The sequence below is a fragment of the Bos indicus genome, chromosome 2 (genome assembly GCF_029378745.1).
Source record: "Bos indicus isolate NIAB-ARS_2022 breed Sahiwal x Tharparkar chromosome 2, NIAB-ARS_B.indTharparkar_mat_pri_1.0, whole genome shotgun sequence".
Classification (NCBI taxonomy): Eukaryota; Metazoa; Chordata; class Mammalia; order Artiodactyla; family Bovidae; genus Bos; species Bos indicus.
The window spans coordinates 89,956,914-89,980,811 of record NC_091761.1 but is presented as its reverse complement, the minus strand read 5'-3'; the positions used below and the strand labels follow the sequence as shown (position 1 = coordinate 89,980,811).

The 23,898-nt window shown below is 40.8% G+C and overlaps 2 protein-coding genes across 3 annotated transcripts in view; one reads left to right on the top strand and one right to left on the bottom strand.

Moving 5' to 3' along the window:
- STRADB (STE20 related adaptor beta) overlaps positions 1-17,254 on the bottom strand; it is a 31,508-nt gene extending 14,254 nt beyond the window's left edge. The window contains exons 1-3 of the mRNA XM_019975044.2: positions 17,034-17,254; positions 13,343-13,440; positions 9,849-9,929 (exon numbers count right to left, since the gene is read on the bottom strand). Of these exons, the coding sequence (XP_019830603.1) occupies positions 9,849-9,929; positions 13,343-13,354 (93 nt within the window). The 5' untranslated portion in view covers positions 13,355-13,440; positions 17,034-17,254. The remainder of the gene's footprint in view (positions 1-9,848; positions 9,930-13,342; positions 13,441-17,033) is intronic.
- The window catches only part of TRAK2 (trafficking kinesin protein 2), a 73,623-nt gene continuing 66,376 nt past the window's right edge, over positions 16,652-23,898 (top strand). The window contains exon 1 of one of the 2 annotated variants that reach the window (XM_070770198.1): positions 16,652-16,669. The gene's annotated coding sequence lies outside the window, so the exon portion shown is untranslated. Of the gene's footprint in view, positions 16,670-17,371; positions 17,623-23,898 lie in introns of those variants that run through there. The other variant, XM_019975021.2, reaches the window with a different exon arrangement.

Sequence of the window (23,898 nt, the reverse complement as noted above, 5' to 3'; positions counted from 1 at the left end):
CATTATTTTCTCCCATTGTGAAGGCTGTCTTTTCACCTTGCTTATAGTTTCCTTTGTTGTGCAGAAGCTTTTTAATTTTAATTAGGTCCCATTTGTTTATTTTTGCTTTTATTTCCAATATTCTGGGAGGTGGGTCATAGAGGATCCTGCTGTGATTTATGTCAGAGAGTCTTTTGCCTATGTTCTTCTCTAGGAGTTTTATAGTTTCTGGTCTTATGTATAGATCTTTAATCCATTTTGAGTTTATTTTTGTGTATAGTGTTAGAAAGTGTTCTAGTTTCATTCTTTTAAAAGTTGTTGACCAGTTTTCCCAGCACCACTTGTTAAAGAGATTGTCTTTTCTCCATTGTATATTCTTGCCTCCTTTGTCAAAGATAAGGTGTCCATAGGTGCGTGGATTTATCTCTGGGCTTTCTATTTTCTTGCATTGATCTATATTTCTGTCTTTGTGCCAGTACCATACTGTCTTGATGACTGTGACTTTGTAGTAGAGCCTGAAGTCAGGCAGGTTGATTCCTCCAGTTCCATTCTTCTTTCTCAAGATTGCTTTGGCTATTTCAGGTTTTTTGTATTTCCATACAAATTGTGAAATTATCTGTTCTAGCTCTGTAAAAAATACCGTTGGTAGCTTGATAGGGATTACATTGAATCTATAGATTGCTTTGGGTAGTATACTCATTTTCACTATATTGATTCTTCTGATCCATCAACATGGTATATTTCTCCATCTATTAGTGTCCTCTTTGATTTCTTTCACCAGTGTTTTATAGTTTTCTATATATAGGTCTTTTGTTTCTTTAGGTAGATATATTCCTAAGTATTTTATTCTTTTCATTGCAATGGTGAATGGAATTGTTTCCTTAATTTCTCTGTTTTCTCATTATTAGTGTATAGGACGGAAAAGGCAATGGCACCCCACTCCAGTACTCTTGCCTAGAAAATCCATGGATAGAGGAGCCTGGTAGGCTGCAGTCCACAGGGTCACTAGGAGTCGGACACGACTGAGCGACTTCACCTTCACTTTTCTCTTTCATGCACTGGAGAAGGAAATGGCAACCCACTCCAGTGTTCTTGCCTGGAGAATCCCAGGGACAGCAGAGCCTGGTGGGCTGCCATCTATGGGGTTGCACAGAGTCGGACACGACTGAAGCGACTTAGCAGCAGCAGCAGCAGTGTATAGGAATGCAAGGGATTTCTGTGTGTTGATTTCATATTCTGCAACTTTACTATATTCATTGATTAGCTCTAGTGATTTTCTGGTGGAGTCTTTAGGGTTTTCTATGTAGAGGATCATGTCATCTGCAAACACTGAGTTTTACTTCTTCTTTTCCAATTTGGATTCTTTTTATTTCTTTTTCTGCTCGGATTGCTGTGGCCAAAACTTCCAAAACTATGTTGAATAGTAGTGGTGAGAGTGTGCACCCTTGTTTGTTCCTGACTTTAGGGGAAATGCTTTCAATTTTTCACCATTGAGGATAATGTTTGCTGTGGGTTTGTCATATATAGCTTTTATTATGTTGAGGTATGTTCCTTCTATTCCTGCTTTCTGGAGGGTTTTTATCATAAATGGGTGTTGAATTTTGTAAAAGGCTTTCTCTGCATCTATTGAGATAATCATATGGCTTTTATTTTTTAATTTGTTAATGTGGTATATTACATTGATTGATTTGTCAATATTGAAGAATCCTTGCATCCCTGGGATAAAGCCTACATGGTCATGATGTACGATCTTTTTAATGTGTTGTTGGATTCTGATTGCTAGAATTTTGTTAAGGATTTTTGCATTTATGCTCACCAGTGATATTGGCCTATAGTTTTCTTTTTTTGTGGCATCTTTGTCAGGTTTTGGTATTAGGGTGATAGTGGCCTCATGAATGAGTTTGAAAGTTTACCTTCCTCTGCAATTTTCTGGAAGAGTTTGATTAGGATAGGTGTTAGCTCTTCTCTAAATTTTTGGTAGAATTCAGCTGTGAAGCCGTCTGGTCCTGGGCTTTTGTTTCCTGGAAGAGTTCTGATTACAGTTTCAATTTCCATGCTTGAGATGGGTCTGTTAAGATTTTCTTTCTTCCTGGTTCAGTTTTGGAAAGTTGTACTTTTCCAAGAATTTGTCCATTTCTTCCAAGTTGTCCATTTTATTGGCATATAATTGTTGATAGTAGTCTCTTATGAGCCTTTGTATTTCTGTGTTGTCTGTTGTGATCTCTCCATTTTCATTTCTAATTTTATTGATTTGATTTTTCTCCCTGTGTTTCTTGATGAGTCTGGCTAATGGTTTGTCAATTTTATTTATCCTCTGAAAGAACCAGCTTTTGGCTTTGTTGATTTTTGCTATGGTCTCTTTTCTTCTTTTGCATTTATTTCTGCCCTAATTTTAAAGATTTCTTTCCTTCTACTAACCCTGGGGTTCTTTGTTTCTTCCTTTTCTAGTTGCTTTAGGTGTAGAGTTAGGTTATTCATTTGACTTTTTTCTTGCTTCTTGAGGTATGCCTGTATTGCTATGAACCTTCCCCTTAGCACTGCTTTTACAGTATCCCACAGGTTTTGGGTTGTTTTCATTTTCATTCGTTTCTATGCATACTTTGATTTCTTTTTTGATTTCTTCTGTGATTTGTTGGTTATTCAGCAGCATGTTGTTCAGCCTCCATATGTTGGAATATTTAAATAGTTTTTCTCCTGTAATTGAGATCTAATCTTACTGCATTGTGGTCAGAAAACATGCTTGGAATGATTTCAATTTTGTTGAATTTACGAAGGCTAGATTTATGGCCCAGGATGTGATCTATCCTGGAGAAGTTTCCGTGTGCACTTGAGAAAAAGGTGAAATTCATTGTTTTGGGGTGAAATGTCTTATAGATATTAATTAGGTCTAACTGGTCTATTGTATCCTTTAAAGTTTGTGTTTCCTTGTTAATTTTCTGTTTGGTTGATATATCCATAGGTGTGAGTGGGGTATCAAAGTCTCCCACCATTATTGTGTTATTGTTAATTTCCCCTTTCATACTTGTTAGCATTTGTCTTACATATTGCGCTGCTCCTATGTTGGGTGCATGTATATTTATAATTGTTATATCTTCCTCTTGGATTGATCCTTTGATCATTATGTAGTGCTCTTCTTCGTCTCTTTTCAAGCCTTTGTTTTAAAGTCTATTTTATCTGATATGAGTATTGCTACTCTTGCTTTTTTTTGGTCTCTATTTGCATGGAATATCTTTTTCCAGCCCTTCACTTTCAGTCTGTATGTGTCCCTTGTTTTGACGTGGGTCTCTCAAGACCCCTATATACAGACAACATATATCAGTTCAGTTCAATTCAGTTGCTCAGTCGTGTCCGACTCTTTGCGACCCCATGAATCGCAGCACGCCAGGCCTCCCTGTCCATCACCAACTCCCAGAGTTCACTCAGACTCACGTCCATCAAGTCAGTGATGCCATCCAACCATCTCATCCTCTGTCATCCCCTTCTCCTCCTGCCCCCAATCCCTCCCAGCATCAGAGTCTTTTCCAATGAGTCAACTCTTCGCATGAGGTGGCCAAAGTACTGGAGTTTCAGCTTCAGCATCAGTCCTTCCAAAGAAATCCCAGGGCTGATCTCCTTCAGAATGGACTGGTTGGATCTCCTTGCAGTCCAAGGGACTCTCAAGAGTCTTCTCCAACACCACAGTTCAAAAGCATCAATTCTTCGGTGCTCAGCTTTCTTCACAGTCTAACTCTCACATTCATACATGACCACTGGAAAAACCATAGGCTTGACTAGATGGATCTTTGTTGGCAAAGTAATGTTTCTGCTTTTCAATATGCTATCTAGGTTGGTCATAACTTTTCTTCCAAGGATTAAGCGTCTTTTAATTTCATGGCTGCAGTCACCATCTGCAGTGATTTTGGAGCCCAAAAAAATAAAGTCTGACATTGTCTCCCCATCAATTTCCCATGAAGTGATGGGATGAGATGCCATGATCTTCATTTTCTGAATGTTGAGCTTTAAGCCAACTTTTTCACTCTCCAATTTCTCTTCTTCAAGAGGCTCTTTAGTTCCTCTTCACTTTCTGCCATAAGGGTGGTGTCATCTGCATATCTGAGGTTGTTGATATTTCTCCTGGCAATCTTGATTCCAGCTTGTGCTTCTTCCAGCCCAGCATTTCTCATGAGGTACTCTGCATATAAGTTAAATAATCAGGGTGACAATATACAGCCTTGACGAACTCCTTTTCCTATTTGGAATCATTCTGTTGTTCCATGTCCAGTTCTAACTGTTGCTTCCTGACCTGCATATAGGTTTCTCAAGAGGCACGTCAGGCGGTCTGGTATTCCCATCTCTTTCAGAATTTTCCACAGTTTCTTGTGATCCACACAGTCAAAGGCTTTGGCATAGTCAATAAAGCAGAAATAGATGTTTTTCTGGAACTCTCTTGCTTTTTCAATGATCCAGCAGATGTTGGCAATTTGATCTCTGGTTGCACTGCCTTTTCTAAAACCAGCTTGAACATCTGGAAGTTCATGGTTCACATATTGCTGAAGCCTGGCTTGGAGAATTTTGAGCATTACTTTACTAGCGTGTGAGATGAGTGCAATTGTGTGGTAGTTTGAGCATTCAAACTACTTTGGCATTGCCTTTCTTTGGGATTGGAATGAAAACTGACCTTTTCCATTCCTGTGGCCACTGCTGAATTTTCCAAATTTGCTGGCATATTGAGTTCAGCACTTTCACAGCATCATCTTTCAGGATTTGGAATAGCTCAACTGGAATTCCATCACCTCATATGGACCGCTATATATGTCTTGTTTTTGTATCCATTCAGCCAGTCTTTGTCTTTTGGTTGGGGCATTCAACCCATTTACATTTAAGGTAATTATTGATAAGTATGATCCCATTGCCATTTACTTTATTGTTTTGGGTTTGAGTTTATACACCCTTTTTGTGTTTCCTGTCTAGAGAAAATCCTTTAGCATTTGTTGGAGAGCTACTTTACTTTGGTGGTGCTGAATTCTCTGAGCTTTTGCTTGTCTGTAAAGCTTTTGATTTCTCCTTCATATTTGAATGAGATCCTTGCTGGGTACAGTAATCTGGGCTGTAGGTTATTTACTTTCATCACTTTAAGTATGTCCTGCCATTCCCTCCTGGCCTGAAGAGTTTCTATTGAAAGATCAGCTGTTATCCTTATGCGAATCCCCTTGTGTGTTATTTGTTGTTTTTCCCTTGCTGCTTTTAATATTTGTTCTTTGTGTCTGATCTTTGTTAATTTGATTAATATGTGTCTTGGGGTGTTTTGCCTTGGCTTTCTCCTGTTTGCGATTCTCTGGGTTTCTTGGACTTGGGCGATTATTTCCTTCCCCATTTCAGGGATATTTTCAACTATTATCTCCTGAAGTATTTTCTTATGGTCTTTCTTTTTGTCTTCTTCTTCTGGTACCTCTATGATACAAATGTTGGGGTATTTAACATTGTCCCAGAGGTCTCTGAGGTTGTCCTCATTTCTTTTAATTTGTTTTTCTTTTTTCCTCTCTGTTTCATTTATTTCTACCATTCTATCTTCTATCTCACTTATCCTATCTTCTGCCTCCGTTATTCTACTGGTGGTTCCCTCCAGAGTGTTTTTGAATTCATTTATTGCATTATTCATTATACATTGACTCTTTTTTATTTCTTCTAGGTCCTTGTTAAAACTTTCTTGCATCTTCTCAATCCTTGTCTCTAGGCAATTTATCTGTAACTCGGTTTTGTTTTCAAGATTTTGGATCATTTTCACTATCATTATTCAGAATTCTTTATCAGGTAGATTCCCTATCTCTTCCTTTGGTTTGGTGGGCATTTATCCTGTTCCTTTACCTGCTGGGTATTTCTCTGCCTCTTCATCTTGTTTATATTGCTGTGTTTGGGGTGGCCTTTCTGTATTCTGGAAGTTTGTGGAGTTCTCTTTATTGTGGAGTTTCCTTGCTGTGGGTGGGGTTGGATGGGTGGCTTGTCAAGATTTCCCGGTTAGGGAAGCTTGTGTGGGTGTTCTGGTGGGTGCAGCTGGATTTCTTCTCTCTGGAGTGCAATGAAGTGTCCAGTAATGAGTTATGAGATGTCAATGGGTTTGGAGTGACTTTGCGGAGCCTTTATCCTGAAGCTCAGGGCTATGTCCCCATGTTGCTGGAGAATCTGTGTGGTATGTCTTGCTCTGGAACTTGTTGGCCCTTGGGTGGTGCTTGGTTTCAGTGTAGGTATGGAGGTGTTTGATGAGGTCCTATCAATTAATGTTCCCTGGAGTCAGGAGTTCTCTGGTGTTCTCAGGATTTGGACTTAAGCCTCCTGCTTCTGGTTTTCAGTCTTATTCTTACAGTAGCCTCAAGACTTCTCCATCTGTCACTTCCAAGGCGGTTCCCTCTGTTTTAGCTTCTTCTGTTTGCTGGTCTCTTCAGTGTCTAATTTCCGCCCTGACACAAGGGGGCGGTGGTGGACACTTTTTTAGGCTCCCTTGTTCAGTCGTGCTGTGGGAAGGGAGGAACACTGCAAACAAATAACACTGGCATGTGCTTGCAGTGTCTCAGCCACACTGGGTTTGCCCCCGCTCATGGCGTGTGTGCTTTCCCTGTCTACACTGCTTAGGCTCTAGGTTGCTCTGCTGGGAAACTGTCTGAGGCCGGCCCTGGGTTGTATGCACTTCCCAGGTGTAAGCCGCTCAGGTTCAGGTGCTCAGGTACTCCTCAAAGGCACAGACTCAGTTGGGCCTGCGTTTTGTGCCCTTCCCACGTCCGAGCAGCTCAGGTGACCAGGTGTTTGGCGAGCATGGTTGCTGCGACTTATCGCCTCCCCCATCCCTGCCGCTTGGTTTTCTGGGTGTACAACCGGTGCACCTTCTCAGGCAATTCGACCATCCAGAATCCCAAGAAGTCTTGGTTAGCAACGAAGCCTGCTTGCAGTTTGGTAGATGATGCCTCTCTGTGGCCGCAATTGCCCCCTTCTGGCTCTGGCTGCCCTCACCTGCCTGTCTCCAGTGGGGGATGGGCCGGTCTGCAGCCGGCTAGCTCTGCTCAGTCCTTTGTTGTGTGAGAGGGCCTGGTAGTGTCTTAGGTTAGGGCTTTTCATGGGATAGCTATCCCACAGTCTGGTTTGTTATCTCAAGTTACTTCCCTCAGATTGCCCTCGGGGCATTCAGGCCCAGTCCTTACTCTAAGCAATGCAGCCGGCACTTCCCTGCCCAGCCCCCACTTGCTAGTGGTGGATGCGGGCATCTGAGCTGCTTCTGTGCTGGGAGTTACCGTTGGGCACGGAATCTGTGGGTTTTAATTATTTGTTTATTTTTCCTCCCGGTTATGTTGCCCTCTGAGGTCCCAAGGCTCTCCACAGGAAACACAGTGAGAGTGTTTCCTGGTGTTTGGAAACTTCTCTCTTTTTTTAAGACTTCCTTCCTGGAACGGATCTCCATCCCTACCTCTTTTGTCTCTCTTTTTATCTTTTATATTTTTTCCTACCTCCTTTCAAAGACAATGTTGTTCCATGTTCAGTTCTAACTGTTGCTTCCTGACCTGAATATAGGTTTCTCAAGAGGCAGGTCAGGTGATCTGGTATTCCCATCTCTTTCAGAATTTCCCACAGTTTATTAGGCAAATATAAATCAAAACTACCATGAGATACCAACTCCCATCCTTTACAATGGCTGTTATCAAAAAGCAGAAAATACTGAGTTTTGGAGAGAATGTAGAGAAACTGGAACTCTTATGGGTGGGAAGGTAAAATGGTACAGCTACTGTGGAAAACAGTATGGTGGCTCCTCAATAAATTTAAATAGAATTACCATATGATCCAGCAATTTCACTTCTGGGTATGTACCTAAAAGAACTGAAATTACAATCTCAAAGAGATTTGTATACTGATGTTCATAGAAGCACCATTCTTCACAATAGCTGCAATGTGGAAGCAACCCGTTTTCAACAGCAAATAAATGAAGAAGCAAAATATAGTGTACACATATAATGAAGAAGTATTCAACCTTAAAGATTAAGGAAATTCTGCAATATGCTGCAATACCAATGAACCTTGTGGATATTATGCTAACTGAAAATTCTCAGTCAGAAAATAATAAATACAGTACTTATACTGGTACTTAGAGTAGTCAAATATCAGAGACAGAAAGTAGAATTGTGGTTTCCAAGAGGTGGGGAGTTATGGAGATGAAGAGCAGTGATGCTTGTACAATATTATGAATTATTTGATGCCACTGAACTATATACTTAAAAATGGTTAAGATGGTAAATTTTATGTTGTTTGTATCCTACCACAATATTTCCCCTACTTCTCGCCCCTGCTGGGGGGGAAAAAAAAAGCAGCACTTGTGGAAGTTTCCTGAATTCTAGGCCTCTCTCTTGGTAACAGCAAAGAGCCAACAACAGATACTTTACTTTCTAAACTCTACCTCAGTCTGAAGGGTAATACTTGAATGAAAACTAGGACTGGATACTGTATTCTATTGTACAAAAGGGTATGTAACTAGAAGACTTAAAAGTAAGTAAAAAGTGAAATGACAAAAATGATGACAACTGAAGATAAGATCAGGATAAATTTATAAACAAAACTAACTAAGATTACTCTATTTTGTAGGACTAAGGTATTTGCAAGGCAGGTTCTATTTTATAGAAATAATTATAAAATAAAGATTTAGAGATTAAAGGTGGAAGATCCCAGAGAAAAATTTATTTATCAGCATGTTTCTTTAAATATTATTTAATGTTATTACCCAGGGATGATAAAGAAGACAGGATGCCTATTTTGGGGGGCTCATGTGGAGAGACATATGCATCAATCATTCTGAGATTAATATAGTAAATGCCTTTTTATGAGGATGTCTAAGATTTGCAGGAGCATAACAGAATTAAAGATACAAGAGCAAAGGCTTCAGATGTGATGTTTGAGCCAACTCTTTAAGCAAGAGGAAGAATTTTAGAGGCAGAAAATCGAGAAGGGTATTTCAAGCAGAAATAAAAGTATGTGCTAAGACTCAGTAGTAATAAATGAAACTCAGAAATCAGACATATTCCACACCATTAAAAGTCCTTATACCACATTAAGAAATTTAGGCTCTATCCAATAGGATTTAGGAAATCAATGGCAATTTTAAAGCTGGAAAGTGGCACAAACAGGCCTGTTCAGGTAACTGTTGAATACTGACCTAAGTGAGAGATCATAAGAGGTTATACGTATGACTAGGAAACTACAAGCAATGAGTTTACCTACAATAGTCCAGGTGAGAGATGATGAGATTTGAGTAGTAACAGTGATCAGGTGAAGGAGGGGATGGACTCATGGGCATTTCAGAGACTTGGTATATAACTAGATGTGAGGGCAAAGGAAGAGGCAGTGTGAGGATAACTACAAAGTTCCCAGTGAGGGTGATTTAGCAGATGGATTTTCATTTGCCAAAGCTGGAAATTCAATAGGTCAGTGAGGTCTGAGAGAAGATTAAGGTTTTACTCAATTTGCTATAGAGATAGCTTTGAAAACTCTAGCCAGAGGTATTCTATAGACATATCTGATACTCAAGAAAGAGTCAAAGTTGCAGGTAAAAATTTGAGAATCATCAGTCCTGCCTGATGACCGGGTCCCCTATCAACCTGAAGGATAACCTTAGGTACCTCTGGACAATCTGAAATATGAGCAACTGAAACCACAGGAGCCTGTGAGACTGCTCAGGGAGAGTCTGTTTAGGCAGAAGAGCAGAGATCAATTATAGACTTCTGGAGAACAGCTTAAGTAGAGGAAGAAAAAAGAATAAGAAGAAAAGAAAAAGAGGTAAAGGAGACCAAGAATTATGTTCTATAAAATGGCATTACAGGAGGCAGAAGAAGAACATTTGTACTCAACCATTTTCTTACCAAATTTTGATGCGTACTGGTTTCAGACTGTTTTTCAGGTCTGAGTGATTCAACTTGTGTTCGTGAAGTGCAGAAACAATCCTGTAAAGTCAGAAATATATTAAATAAGTGAAAAATCAAAAATACTGTAAGGGTGGCACATGGATACAAAAAAGTTTGTTGACTAGAGTGAGGAACAGAGAGAAAGGGCAACATGCAGGAGCCTGAACTGGAGCCAGGATTCATATGGGGGGAGAAGGGAAAAGCAGCTGGGTATGCAGAAGACAAACTTCATATCTGCTTTGGTGTTACTTGGTGCTATCTCTGACTCTTGCTCTCTACCCTGGAGGTAATATCAATTCATTCTTACTGCAGGTGCTAGTATTTAACTTTTTCATCATCTTTGCAGTTTTCTTCTGAGTATTTAGCTAGAGATTATTTCGTTGTACTCATATCATTTTATCTTGATCCTCAGATTTTTTCCCTCAGGTGTAGGAACCATGTTTATCTATATTTAAACCACATATATTTGGAACCAATGTTGTTTTATAAAGTGATAAAGATTTCTAACCAACTCAAATCAAATTAAGAGACTTAGTTCCATTATCACAATTTACATTTTCCTGTATTTTAACTCAAGGTTCCATTATCACATACTGTCAATAAAGAAATGTAACACCTAAACATACTAGCAATGTGAAGCTGATGTTACATTATTTAGGAAGAAAATATGCCCCGCAAAAAGTATAAACAAGCTATATGAAAGAGATTTTTAATTAATGTCAAGCATCTCATGAACATTCATTTTTATATGAACATTAATGTATAATTGGGCCCCTGGTGGCTCAGACAGTAAAGAATATGCCTGTAATACGGGAGACTTGGGTTTGATTCCTGGGTCCTGAAGATCCCTTGCAGTGGGGAAAGGCTACCCACTCCAGTATTCTTGCTTGGAGAATTCCATGCACAGAGGAGCCTGGTGGGCTACAGTCCATGCAGTCACAAAGAGTCAGACACGAGTGACTGAGTCAGACTGAGTGACTGAGTCAGAGTCAGATTGAGTGACTAACACTTTCACTTTTCACTACTAAAGTATAACATCAACTGAGTCTTTAAGATAAATCCATCCATGTCTACTTAATGGTTTTAGTCACTTACTTAATCAAACTTCCTTTCTCTAAAAATATGCCATAATTTCTCACTAATCAAACTAATAATTTTCCCAGTTAGCCTAAATTACTGATTAAATTTAATTCCTATAGTATGTATATGTTATCAATCTTACTACAATACTCTTAAATAGATCCCTACCATTTTATGTAAAATTTTCCCCTGAACAACAGGATCTAAGAGTGTCTAGATAGCTGTAGAATCATTTCCTTTGCAAATTTCTATTGGTTTGTGTAGGGTGAAAAAATTTATAATAAAACAGTTTTTGAAGATACTATTGTTGTTCATATAAAAAATAATCACCAGTTAGGTCATTTATATGTAATTTGGTACTTAAATATATTTTCCAACATTTACCCTGAATCTTTCACAATAGTCACTAATACTTTGTGTGAAAAGGGGTTAACATAGCAGACCTAAAACTGCTCTCTTGGAAAGGCCTGATTACAAGGCTGACACTTGGCTGGTATCTAGCAACTCGGATTTTGGGAGGGTTCCCACCATTCCTTGATAAGAATGGATCATGGTGCCTAAACTGTTTGTGCAAACAACATGGTTTATGCTGAACACCTGCTTTTTTTCTAAGAGTGTGGAATTTTGTTACTTGCTGCTCCTTTGAAAACACTATTTCCTACCTGTCAAACAGACAGTAAACTTTGAACAGGGAAGAATCCTTCATTAACTTTATCTGAGTTGCACAAATATCTCATTGAGGAGAAAGCATGAAGGTTTTGATTCAAAAGAGTCTAAATATTTCATCATTGCAAGAAGAATATAAACTAAAATTATCAACAAACTGAACAAATATAAATGACCCACTATCAAATTCTGTTTTTCCCAAAAAATCCATAATTGTGAAATAATAGATTAAATAAGATGTCTTTCCCCCCAAATTTGGAAACCTGGGCAACCACATAGCCCTTTGAATCTCAGGATTTTCATCTATCAAATGCCCCTTTACATCTCATCCAACCTACAAACTGACATAAATTGTTAAATCTTAGATAATCCTTTAGAGCAGAAACTATGGTCCATGAATCAAATCTGACCCACCACCTGTTTAAGTGTGTAAAGTTTTACAGAAACACAGATACCTTTATTTGCATTTAACTCATATTGCCTATGGCTGCTTTGATAACAGAAGAGTAATTTAATGGAGATCATACCTGGCCCTATATAGATATATAGGGTATATAGATATATAGATACTAACTTGGTTTTTGTTTACACGAAGTCCATAGTATCTAGTCTAGATTAAGCAGTTTTAGGACTTTCATTGTGTCTTATATAGAATATAATACTTTATTTTAATATTTAAATTATTAAAGCAGTGATCTATATATAGGGTATATAGATATATAGATCATACCTGGCCCTATATATACCTGGCCCACAAATCCTACCTGGCTCTCTAAAGAAAAAGTTTGCAGATCCTGCTTTAGAAAAATGAGGTAATATTTCACCTCAATGTATTTTCCAGATATATAAAGCTCCCCTTTTAGGTAGATAAACTTTACTTTAAACACAAAGTGAATGCATTCTATATTTTCCAAATAACCTACAATATAGTCTAACTTCATAGTTCTGGCTCTCAGATTTGGCAACTGATGGAGTGAATTGGCAGATATGAGTTTGATCCTTGCCTCTAATTCTTTGCAATCTTAGGCCAAACTCTAAATGAGGATTATACCACCTGCCCTGACAATCACTAACAATTTTGAAGACTAAGAGAGATATAATATATTAAAGTATTTGAAAATTACATATGCACCCACCACTTTTTAAAAGATTACTGCTTTAATAATTTAAATATTCAAATAAAGTATTATATTTTATATGACACAATGAAAGTCCTAAAACTACTTAATCTAGACTAGATATCATGGACTTCATATAAACAAAACCCAAGTTAGTATCTATATATCATATTATACATTGATCTAAATGTATCTTGTCTTGCTAAGTCAAGGGGCTTATTTTTCATACTATTTTGCTTACCTTTAGTCAAATGGAAATTTGTAAAAAGGGATTTCTGAAAGATTTAAAGAATAAGGCTGGATGGAAGAGGAATACGTAAGGATAGTAAATGTATGAGAAAAAGTGTGTATGGGACAAAGGAATAGAGGGAGTATATCAGAAAAGTATAGGAGAAGCTCTTTTTTAAAGAGACAAAAACTCAGTGAGAATTTAACTTATGTTTAAAGACCAGAAGTCATTCAGATCAAAATAACATCTCAGAGCGTAAGAACATTGCATCAGAGTACTCTTCTCTTATGGCTTTACACTAATATCATATCTAACTACTCTGTTGATACAAAATTAGATTCACATTTATAAAAACTTACCAAAAGAGACATTGAATCGCTTTAGTTCACAGAAAGTAACAAAAATCCATCTATTCCAAAGAAGATTTCTGCTTTAATCTTCAAGACAGTGAAATATCCTAGTATAAAAAACAGAAGCAAAATAACATATTTACATAACAATTCCTTAAAGATCTAGTTGCCAAAACCCACCACTATTTGGGCAGCTGTTCTCTGACACAAGGACTACTGACATTTCTGAAAGGTGTTCTTAAAGAGCATTTCTGTTTACCGAACGCCATTTCGGATCTGATATCACAAGAGATATCAGATATTACCCACTCCAGTATTCTTGGGCATCTCTGGTGGCCCAGCTGGTAAAGAATCCACCAGCAATGCAGGAGACCTGGGTTCAATCCCTGGGTTGGGAAGATCCCCTGGAGAAGGGAAAGGCTACCCACTACAGTACTCTGGCCTGGAGAATTCCATGGACTATATAGTCCATGGGATCGCAAAGAGCCTGATGTGACTGAGCGACTTTCCCTTTCACAGATTTCCATCACAAAGGCAAAGTGCAGTTGAAAGGAGGTTCTGAATATTTCCAAAGCCTTGATTACCTGCATCTGTTCTTCCTTATCTGTACTATTTCTTTCAAAGAACCCTAAGCAAAATGTAAAAACAATACAAAAAGGCAATTTTGGACCTACTTTTACTACAAATGATGCCCAAGAATTTCCAATGGTTCTACTTATAAGCAAACTCTGAATCTTCCAAAGCTTCCTTATCAGTTTGTTACCTATTAAATCATTTAGGGTCACTGATCAGCAAATTTGGGAAAGAATCAGGATTAGTAACAGACTTGGAATTAATAACATTTTCTTCTTGCCATATGTTTACAAAATTTTTTTTTCAGTTTTAATGTGAAAATATTTTCTGTAGGTTGAATTTTTTTAACTTATGATTCTTAGTTCTCATTTCCATTCTTCTTGGAATTTATTGACAAATACGAAAATATACTGATTATTATACAAATAATTCCTGTCCACTTTCACTGATGGCATATTAATCTCAATAGTTTATGAAGACTCCAACAGATGCAGAGGTTTAAAATAGTAACTTACTACATTTACATTCAGGAAGCTACAAAAGCACTGCCAAAATTCCCATATCTTTCTGCTTAAAAAGGGTGGCAATGTTCTAAATTTCCTAGTGCAAGGTATTCCCTTACACCTACCCAATTTCTCTTTCACCTAAACTGTGACTCATTATTTCATTTTAATGAAATTCCCAGTTTGATCAAGGCATCTGCAAACATCTGAACAAATGGCAAAGAAAAAGATTTTGTAAACCACAGAAATTATAGACCAGCATCTAATTTTACTGTTAAGGAAAGAAGTCAATTTGTTCATGATATTCACTACAGACCAAAGGTAAAGAATGGGTGTGTGTTGGGGGGGACCTGACAGGGTTTGATTATTTTTGTCTCCTGCCATTCATTATCATAAAAATAAGGCACTGATGTTTGCTGTGTTACAAAAGGGATAATGCAATACCTGCCTTGCCCACTTTCCAGGTGGTTCAGATCAAAAGAATTGCTTCATCTGAAAGTGCTTAGAATTACCAAATACTGTATCCATATAAGAGCTTAAGAAGATGCTCTGAAAGGTACACTCAGTTATTACTGGTGGCAGTACCAAATGGTAGGGCTCATTTGGAAAGCAAGTTGGCAATGTTTTGATAACTATGAAAACATTGATACCTTTTGATCCTATAAAATCCTCACTTCTAGTAATCTAAAAAAAATCCAAGTAAATGAAGAAACCATTCACATGCAGAAAGTAATTACACTGCTATCTGAAACAATCAAGTATTCTTACCATAGTGTTTAATGAATGGCTGTCATGGGTCAGGTGCTGTGTTGGGCACTGGGGACACTCAGCAGTGACCCAGGCAAACAAGGTCCAGGCCACTTGCAGCATACATTCCCACAAACCAAGATTAGAGATGTGGTGATTAACTGAATTTCCTAGTTCTCATGATTGTTTCCTGCTTTTTCCACATAATAATAGTAAGTTCTTTCTTAAACAAAAAAAATTTTTAACTACATTATCTGCTACTGCTGCTGCTAAGTCACTTCAGTCGTGTCTGACTCTGTGCGACCCCATAGACGGCAGCCCACCAGGCTCCCCCTTCCCTTGGATTCTCCAGGCAAGAACACTGGAGTGGGTTGCCATTTCCTTCTCCAATGCACGAAGGTGAAAAGTGAAAGTGAAGTCGCTCAGTCCTGTCTGACCCTCAGCAACCCCATGGACTGCAGCCTTCAAGGCTCCCCCGTGCATGGGATTTTCCAGGCAAGAGTACAGGAGTGGGTTGCCATTGCCTTCTCCAACTACATTATCTATTTTTTCAGGAAAACTTACAAGAAACTGACACAATCTGTGAAAACTGTTAGTACTAAAGGGGTTGCCCCTGTGCGGGGCTTAATCCCTGATGATTTTGCTTTAGATGTGACAGACTATTAAGAGATAATTTTATAAGACATTTTGAGCTCAAGGCAGCAGTTGTCCCCGGTAAGGGCGGGGGGAGGGGGCAAATTTGCTGTTATAATTTTCTCCTGCATGCTTTCACTAGGTATGAATATCTTTTTGAAAAAATTCATAGTTGAGACTTGTATTTCTGAATGTATTCACATGTACATCACTGTGATCGCTCATACTTGTATCTAAAAAGCTAATCAGGAAATAGCTTTGTAAATAAATTTATTCTAGGTGATTCAGATCAAATGAATTACTTCATCTGAATGAAGAATGAATGAAGAATGGTTCCTCTGAAAACTTTAATCTGAAAGGTTAACACTTTCTGGAACAATCAGAATGCGCAAATTACAGAACTCGGGTTTTGAGTTAATTTAAGCATCCTACAGAGGCCCTTGTTACCGGGAATGTAAAAAAGCCCGATTTAAATCTTTGTGGAGCCTTAAAATTACTGTACTTTTCAAAGCGATGTTGGGAACCCATAAAATCTTAACTATAGCGACGCACAACTCGGTAGAATTTTCCAAACTTAGCATCGTGACTCAAGCTTTCAAAAAATATTTACTAAGCGCCTACTGTGGGCCAGGCTCTTTGCTACGTACGCGCTGTCACAAATTCCAATCCCGTTTTGAGGGAAAAGGTGCTTGACACAACAAATCCACAAGGGAAAAACACAACCCTGAACTTAACTAACGAGGAGAAAACACAGCTTGCATTCAATTATATAAAAGCTTCCTTGCGAGTCCTGCTTTAGGGGACTTTGTAGCGAACTCGCAGAAGGTGGCATACGGAGCCGGGCCGGAGGGCGTCTCGGGTTTGGAAACGCCACGCGTGGGTGAGTGCGGCCAAAAGTGAGAGCAGGGATAGGGGTGCCAGGACCCGGGAGAGCACCACGGGCGGCCGGACCCGCGCACCTGGCGCCGCCGACCCCAGCAAGCGCAGCCTACCCACACGCAGGTGCTCTCCGCCACGCGGCCCGGGACGCCGGGCAGAACCGGAGCTGCGCGGGGCGCAGGGGCCGCTGTTCATGAGAAGCCGGACCCCCGCCACGGCTCCGCCAGCCGCCCGGGCTCCGGCTGGAGGTATGACGGCGAGTTCTAGCCTCGAGCTTCCCGATGCGCGCGCGGACTAAGCCGCTCTCCCTCACTTCGCGATCGGCCCCTAGCCCTTCCCCTCCCTGCCCGGCCTCCCCTCATTACCCTGGCGGCGACCACGGCCAGCGGTTCTCCTCAGGCGGTCAGCGGTGCGGGCCCTGGGCGCCCGGCCCGCCCAGGGGCAAAGCGAGAGCGCAAGGCCCGCTCCCAGCGCGGGCCGCGGAGCCAAGGGGGCGGTGCGACCCAGACTGGGGCTGTGGGCCTGGAACTCTGCCCCAAACCCCCGCAGCCCACCGGGACTGGAGTCGCCCCACCCCGGCCCCAGGGTCACTGCCCCGCCTCCCGCCTCCCGCTTCAGGGCTAGCAGGGAGGGGCGTGGCCTTCGAGTTAAGGGGCGTGGCCGAGATGAAACTACAATTCCCAGCAGGTCGTGCGCTGGCGCCGTGCAGGCTGCTGGGAGAATGGGTCTCCTCCTCTCTTCCCCGATTGTGTGGGGGCTGTCATTGACCTGGCGTCGCTGCAAAACCGAAGTCGCTGAATGATGATGTTGTGAAGTTGCCCGCCCGTCCCTGCCACGCCCAGGTAGTTTTTGGCAGCGGCGGCCGCGCAGGCTGCTGCTCTCCAGCTGCCGCTTCGTTGGAGACTTTTCCCTGAGGGAGCTTGGGCGTTGGACAGAGGACGCCAGGTCATTCCTGTGAGTAACCTTTCCGTTTACGACCCGAACTTGCCCTTGCCATCTTCCCTTGAAGGCGGAGGAGCTTCCCCGCCCCGCGCTTCTCCGGGTTCTCGGAGGTCACGCGCGGACTCCGGAATTGGGGTACCAGAGGACTGGGTCCTCCCCTTGTCTCAGCCCCGCGATGGGAAGCGGGTGGTTTCCCAAGTGTAAGTGCTAAGTGATGGGCATTAGGCTCTGGCCTCGGGGTTCACACCAGCTGCACCTTTCAGGATTGGCAGCATCCCGTCCTATGCCGGACAGCACCCACCTGGTGCCCCATCGTTGAGCGATGAGCCGCTTTAGTGTCTGGATGTTAAATCTCAAGCCTTGGTTGCCATCTGTGATGTGAGACGAGAGGGTGTGGAAAAGAGCTCTTTCTGTGTTGAGTTGGGCTTTTCTTGCGATTGATTTTGAGCCAGACACCGCACGTCTTTTAAAAGAAAGACGCTTGCCTTCAGTTTGAAGCGTATAATGGATATTAACCGACGTCCTTTTAGTACCAGAGTAAAGGTAGTCTCCTAAACACTTAAAAGATTTCTAGGTTATTATAATTGTCGTGAACTCAGTTACTTGCCCAAGGACCTTTTATTGAAGCCTGCAGTTTCTGCGTCGAAAACTAACTTTTCACTGGAAATTCATCAAGCGATAATGGACTATAGGGTAAAAAAGGAAATGAATTCTTCCAGTTTTGTTTTATCTATTTCAGTGATTTTTTTCCCCTGGCCTTCTAATCTTTGCTATAGAATTGGAAGTCTGAGCTACAGTGATCTCCAGATAGCATGTTACTGCTGGTGTGGTGATACTTGGGAAGAAATTGTGAAAGACACTGGTGAGGAGAATGGGCAGGGATGAAGACACTTGTTTATCTCGGCCGTTATCCCAGCTTTCTGTTGTTTTATCTTCTAATCAGGCAGGTTTCTTTTTTTGTTGACTTCTGTCTATGTGACGGAGAAGGCAATGGCACCCCACTAAAGTACTCTTGCCTGAAAAATCCCATGGATGGAGGAGCCTGGTAGGCTGCAGTCCATGGGGTCGCTAAGAGTCGGACACGACTGAGCGACTTCACTTTCACTTTTCACTTTCATGCATTGGAGAAGGACATGGCAATCCACTCCAGTGTTCTTGCCTGGAGAATCCCAGGGACAGGGAAGCCTGGTGGCTTGCCATCTATGGGGTTGCACAGAGTCGGACACAACTGAAGCGACTTAGCAGCAGCAGCAGCAGTCTGTGTGAAGGGGAGACCTGTTGACAGCTCTTGGGGAAGATTCCAGGGTGTTTCCGGAACTTGGAAGTCCCACCTACCTTCTTCACCTCACCCAGCTGACTAGAGGAGCCTCTTCCATCCCACACCCCCTACCCCCTGACTTGAGGCTCTGCAGTTTGGGGAGAGTTTTTCCTGATGAGACTATGTCCTTGCAGACTTTCTGTTTGATGTTCCCTCCTCTCCCTGAAAGTCTGGATTTCTTGCTGCAGAGTGAGCAGGATGATCGGGTCTCAATTTCTGGAGGAGATGTGGAGGCGGGGGCTCTAGCTGGAAGGCTGCCTGGGTGGCTGGGGAAAGCACTGGCCAGCTTTCTGTTTTTAAAATTAAGTCATTTTCAGTAAGCCTCAGACACTCAGCAAATACATACTACGTGAAAGATGGTTTTAAGATATTTTACAGGTGTTTATTCATATGATTACAGGTGTGAGAAAGACAAACATTTGATTACTCTCAATCAGCCAGGCATATCAGTTATAAGCTCTCCATACATTTGATCGATTAATCACTATTGGGCCTTCCCTGGTGGCTCAGATGGTAAAGAATCTGCCTGCAATGCAGGAGACCTGGGTTTGATTCCTGGATCAGGAAGAATTCCCCTGGAGAAGGGAATGGATACTCACTCCAGTATTCTTGCCTGGAGAGTTCCATGAACAGAGGAGCCTGGCAGGTTACAGTCCATGGGGTCACTGTGTGGCTAGGTACCTCCCAGTCAGCCAGGCATCTCAGTTATGAGCTCTATGTGCATTTGATCAGTTAATCACTATAATAACCCCCTTGCATAATCTAAGGCTCTAAAACTGTGCTTATGTAACAAGTGGAGATTCATACCTAGATCTGCCTTACTTCAAAGTTATAGGTCAGATAACTTTTACCTATTGCTGACCTTAAAGGTTGGATGATTAAAAAGCATTTTCCAGCATTATTTTCTAATACTAGTTCCTACTACATACCTTGAATATCTAGAATAAGAGATGGACCCCGCTTTAGTACTTGTGAACCAGGTGTTCTCTCTGCTTGCAATGCCTGTCCTTCACAGAGCTTTTCATTAAGACCCTAAGAGCCCATTACAAATCCACCTGTTTACTTAGGTAAGCCATGATGGGATTGGCCTTTCTAGTTCAAAGGTTTAGTGGTTCTGAAATTGAAAATTTGAGCCAAGAAGTAGTATTCTCTACTACAAATGATTAACATCCATAGTCACAGAGAGTAGAAAAACTTGATAAGATTTTTACTTCAATACTCAGGATGTTTAAACACCAAAATAAGGAATGAGACACATGAAAATTTATTATTTAATGTTTATTTTGATCTTTACTTATATTATCCATAACAGTTTTTGAACCTCTTTAGTTACTATCCTATGTGGTTGGTAAGAAGTCTGAGGCATTTAAGTAATATTCACATTTAAAATAACTTTATAATTGAAGGAAGTAAATTACTCATGATATCCAGCCATTTTTGTTTAGATCTTAAGTGATCATATAATAGTAAACATCCCCACATTAGCAGTGAGAAATGTTTATTTAGATAAGCAACTGAAGCAGAGGGGAAGTTAACATACCCAAGGTCATTCAGCTACTAAGTGGGGAAATTGGGTCTCAAACCCAGGCAATCCCAGAATCTGTACTCTGATGTTTAGCGAGCATCTACTATGTACCACCAGCTTCCCTGGTGGCTCAGATGGTAAAGCATTCTGCCTACAATGCAGGAGACCCAGGTTCAATCCCTGGGTTGGGAAGATCTCCTGGAGAAGGAGATGGCATCCCAGTCGGGTGTTCTTGTCTGGAAAATCCCATGGACAGAAGAGCCTGGTAGGCTACAGTCCACGGGGTCGCAAAGAGTTGGACATGACTGAGCAACTTCACTCACTCACTATCTACCAACCCTAAAAAATGGATGCTTATATTATAATTAAGTCATTTATCTTTATAAGTACCTTATGTAGAATTGAAGATCAACATTTAATGACTTGTTTAAAATCATGCTGCTGCTGCTGCTAAGTTGCTTCAGTTGTGTCCGACTCTGTGTGACCCCATAGATGGCAGCCTACCAGTCTCCCCCGTCCCTGGGATTTTCCAGGCAAGAACACTGGAGTGGGTTGCCATTGCCTTCTCCAGTTTAAAATCATAGGTGCATATTAGAACCAGGATTTGAACTCATGCTTGCCTTTATTCAAAGCTCATATTCTTTCTTCTGTGTTCCCTAAATAATCAAATCTTTAATAAATCTCTTCAATGGGATAGATACTGTGCTAAGTGCTAGAGATTTATTCTCTGCTCTTAAGGAATACAATCTGAAGAAGGAAAGAGACAATTGGGATAGTGTGTTTATGAGTGAGCAGCACACAGAAGTACTGTGGGAACACAGAGACAGGGCAATGAAATCTGCCTGGATAGGAAGACTTGGGCCAATCTTGGAAAAACAAATAGGAATTAGCCTGACCAAAGAAAAGAAGGCCTTATTGTGGGCTCAGTTGTGTTTCTCCAAAATTTGTAAATTGAAGCCCTAGACCCCATAACCTCAGAATATGACTATATTTAGAGATAGGGCCTTTGAAGAGGTAACTAAGTTAAAATGAGACCTTTAGGGTATAATTCATTCTGACTGGTATCTTTATAAAAGAGGAACTTTGGACACAAAAGAGACATTGAGAACATGTGCACATAGAAAAAAGACCATGTGAGGATACTTCGAGAAGGCAGCCATATGTAAGCCTCGGGAGAAGCCAGTCTTGCTGGTACTTTGATCTTGGACTTCTAGCCTCCAGAACTGTGAGCAAATAAACTTCTGTTGTTTAAGCTACCTAGCCTGTGCTTGTGCTTAGTTGCTGAGTCGTGTCTGACTCTTTGTGACCCTGTGGACTATATAGCCCGCCAGGCCCTTCTGTCCATGGGATTTTTCAGGCAAGAATACTGGAGTGCGTTGCTATTTCCTCCACCAAGGAATCTGGCTGATGCAGGGGTCAAACCCACATCTCCTGCTTTGCAGGTGGATTCTTTATCCATCGGTATTTTGTTATGGTGGTCCTAGCAAACGAATGGAGAGATGTTCTAGCAGAGGAATGACATACAAAAAGTCTTTGAGGTGTGGCCAGGTGATTAGGTTTCATGGTAAAAAGTGTTGAGAGATGATTCTGAAGACGAGGCAGGGGCCATTTTGGATAATGTGTATGAGACTCTAAGGATTTTAAACTTTATCCTAAGGGAGGTAGAATGGAGGGGATTTGCAGCAGTGGGAAAACATTAGGTCTGCATTTTAGAAAGATACTCTGTGAGCATGGAAGGATAAAGAGGGTAAGACTGGAGGCAAGAAGATCAATTGGGTGTCTTATTGTCACAGGAAGCTGAACTAAATATTTTCTCAGAATGTTGAAACGTCAAACTAAATTGTTTGACATAACAAGACCGTTGTTAATATAAGGAAGATTTAAAAGGGCACAGCTAACCCTTAGGGCCGGAGAAGGCAATGGCACCCCACTCCAGTACTCTCGCCTGGAAAATCCCATGGCTGGAGTCCATGGGGTCGCTAAGAGTCGGACACGACTGAGCGACTTCACTTTCACTTTTCATTTTCATGCATTGGAGAAGGAAATGGCAACCCACTCCAGTGTTCTTGCCTGGAGAATCCCAGGGACAGGGGGGCCTGGTGGGCTGCCGCCTATGGGGTCTCACAGAGTTGGACACGACTGACGCGACTTAGCAGCAGCAACCCTTAGGGCATACATAGATTTAAGAAGAATCTGTATATACCTATTTTGTACCTAGAGACTGGCTTTGCTTTTGACATTTTGCTTTCTGTAAATAAAGCTTCACTCACCTATCACAGAATATTTAGTATTTTTCCACTGTATTTAATAGACAGTTTTATAGTACTTATTCTATTCTAAGCCAACTCCTCTGACAGCTTTATGAAATATCTACTCTTGCTGTGGTGGTTTAGTCGCTAAGTCGTGTCCGACCCTTGCAACCCTACAGACTGTAGCCCACCAGACTTCTTGTCCTTGGGATTTCCCAGGCAAGAATGCTGGAGTGGGTTGGCATTTCTTTCTCCAGGATCTACTTTTATTGTCTCTACATTATGCATAAAGATATTGAAGCACAGAGAGACTAAGTAACTTGCCCATGGTCGCATAGCTAATAAATGGCAGCATTAAGATTCAAACTCAAACAGGCTGTCTTCAGAGTCTGTGCTTTTAGCTGTATATAATTGCCATATATTATTTATCAAGATCTTTACTGTTGCCATGTATTATTTATTAAGATCTTCAATTACGTATGAAAGGAGGAGGAAATAAATTGGGTGTGTCTGCCATGGAGATTACAGTTTGTCAGAAGAAATAAGGAACAAGTGTAAGCTTTTTGAAAAGAGTGTTTTAGAGGAAAATGAAGAGTATTGGGAGGCAATGCTTGCTCTGAGTTGGGGCTTCTGGGAGAGCTAGATAGGAAAAGTAGCATTGACCTCGGATGTGAATAATGTCTAGACTTTGGATACATAGAATGGGGAGAGGATGTTAAAGAAGACATAGCATGAACAAAGTCATTGGTTTGGGAATTTCCTGGTGTGTCTAGGGAACTAGTAAATATAGTCCTTTGTTTTGGCTGGAATATATTATGTGGTTGGAAAAGCCAGTCTGGGGGATGGGAGGCAGAAAACAGCAAATGTCTGAGAAAGAGAACTCTAGGGAGTGAGGGGCAAGGAAAATTGTATAGGTTTTTAAACCAAATGATTGAGGTGTATATTAGAAGTAATAATCTTTTAGGAGAGGATAAAGTTCATCTAATCTCTACTTAACAGTTAAGTCTTATTTTACCATTTCACAAATTGCACACATCCTTCTTACTGCTTCTGTATACATAGTTTATGCCTTTATTACAATAATTCAGGCATAATAATAAAATTTCTTAATTTTCTGTCTCTAATCTCTCCATTCCTGAAATTTATCCTGTATTCTGACTCCAAATTTATTTTTCAAATGTCATTTTCCACTTAGA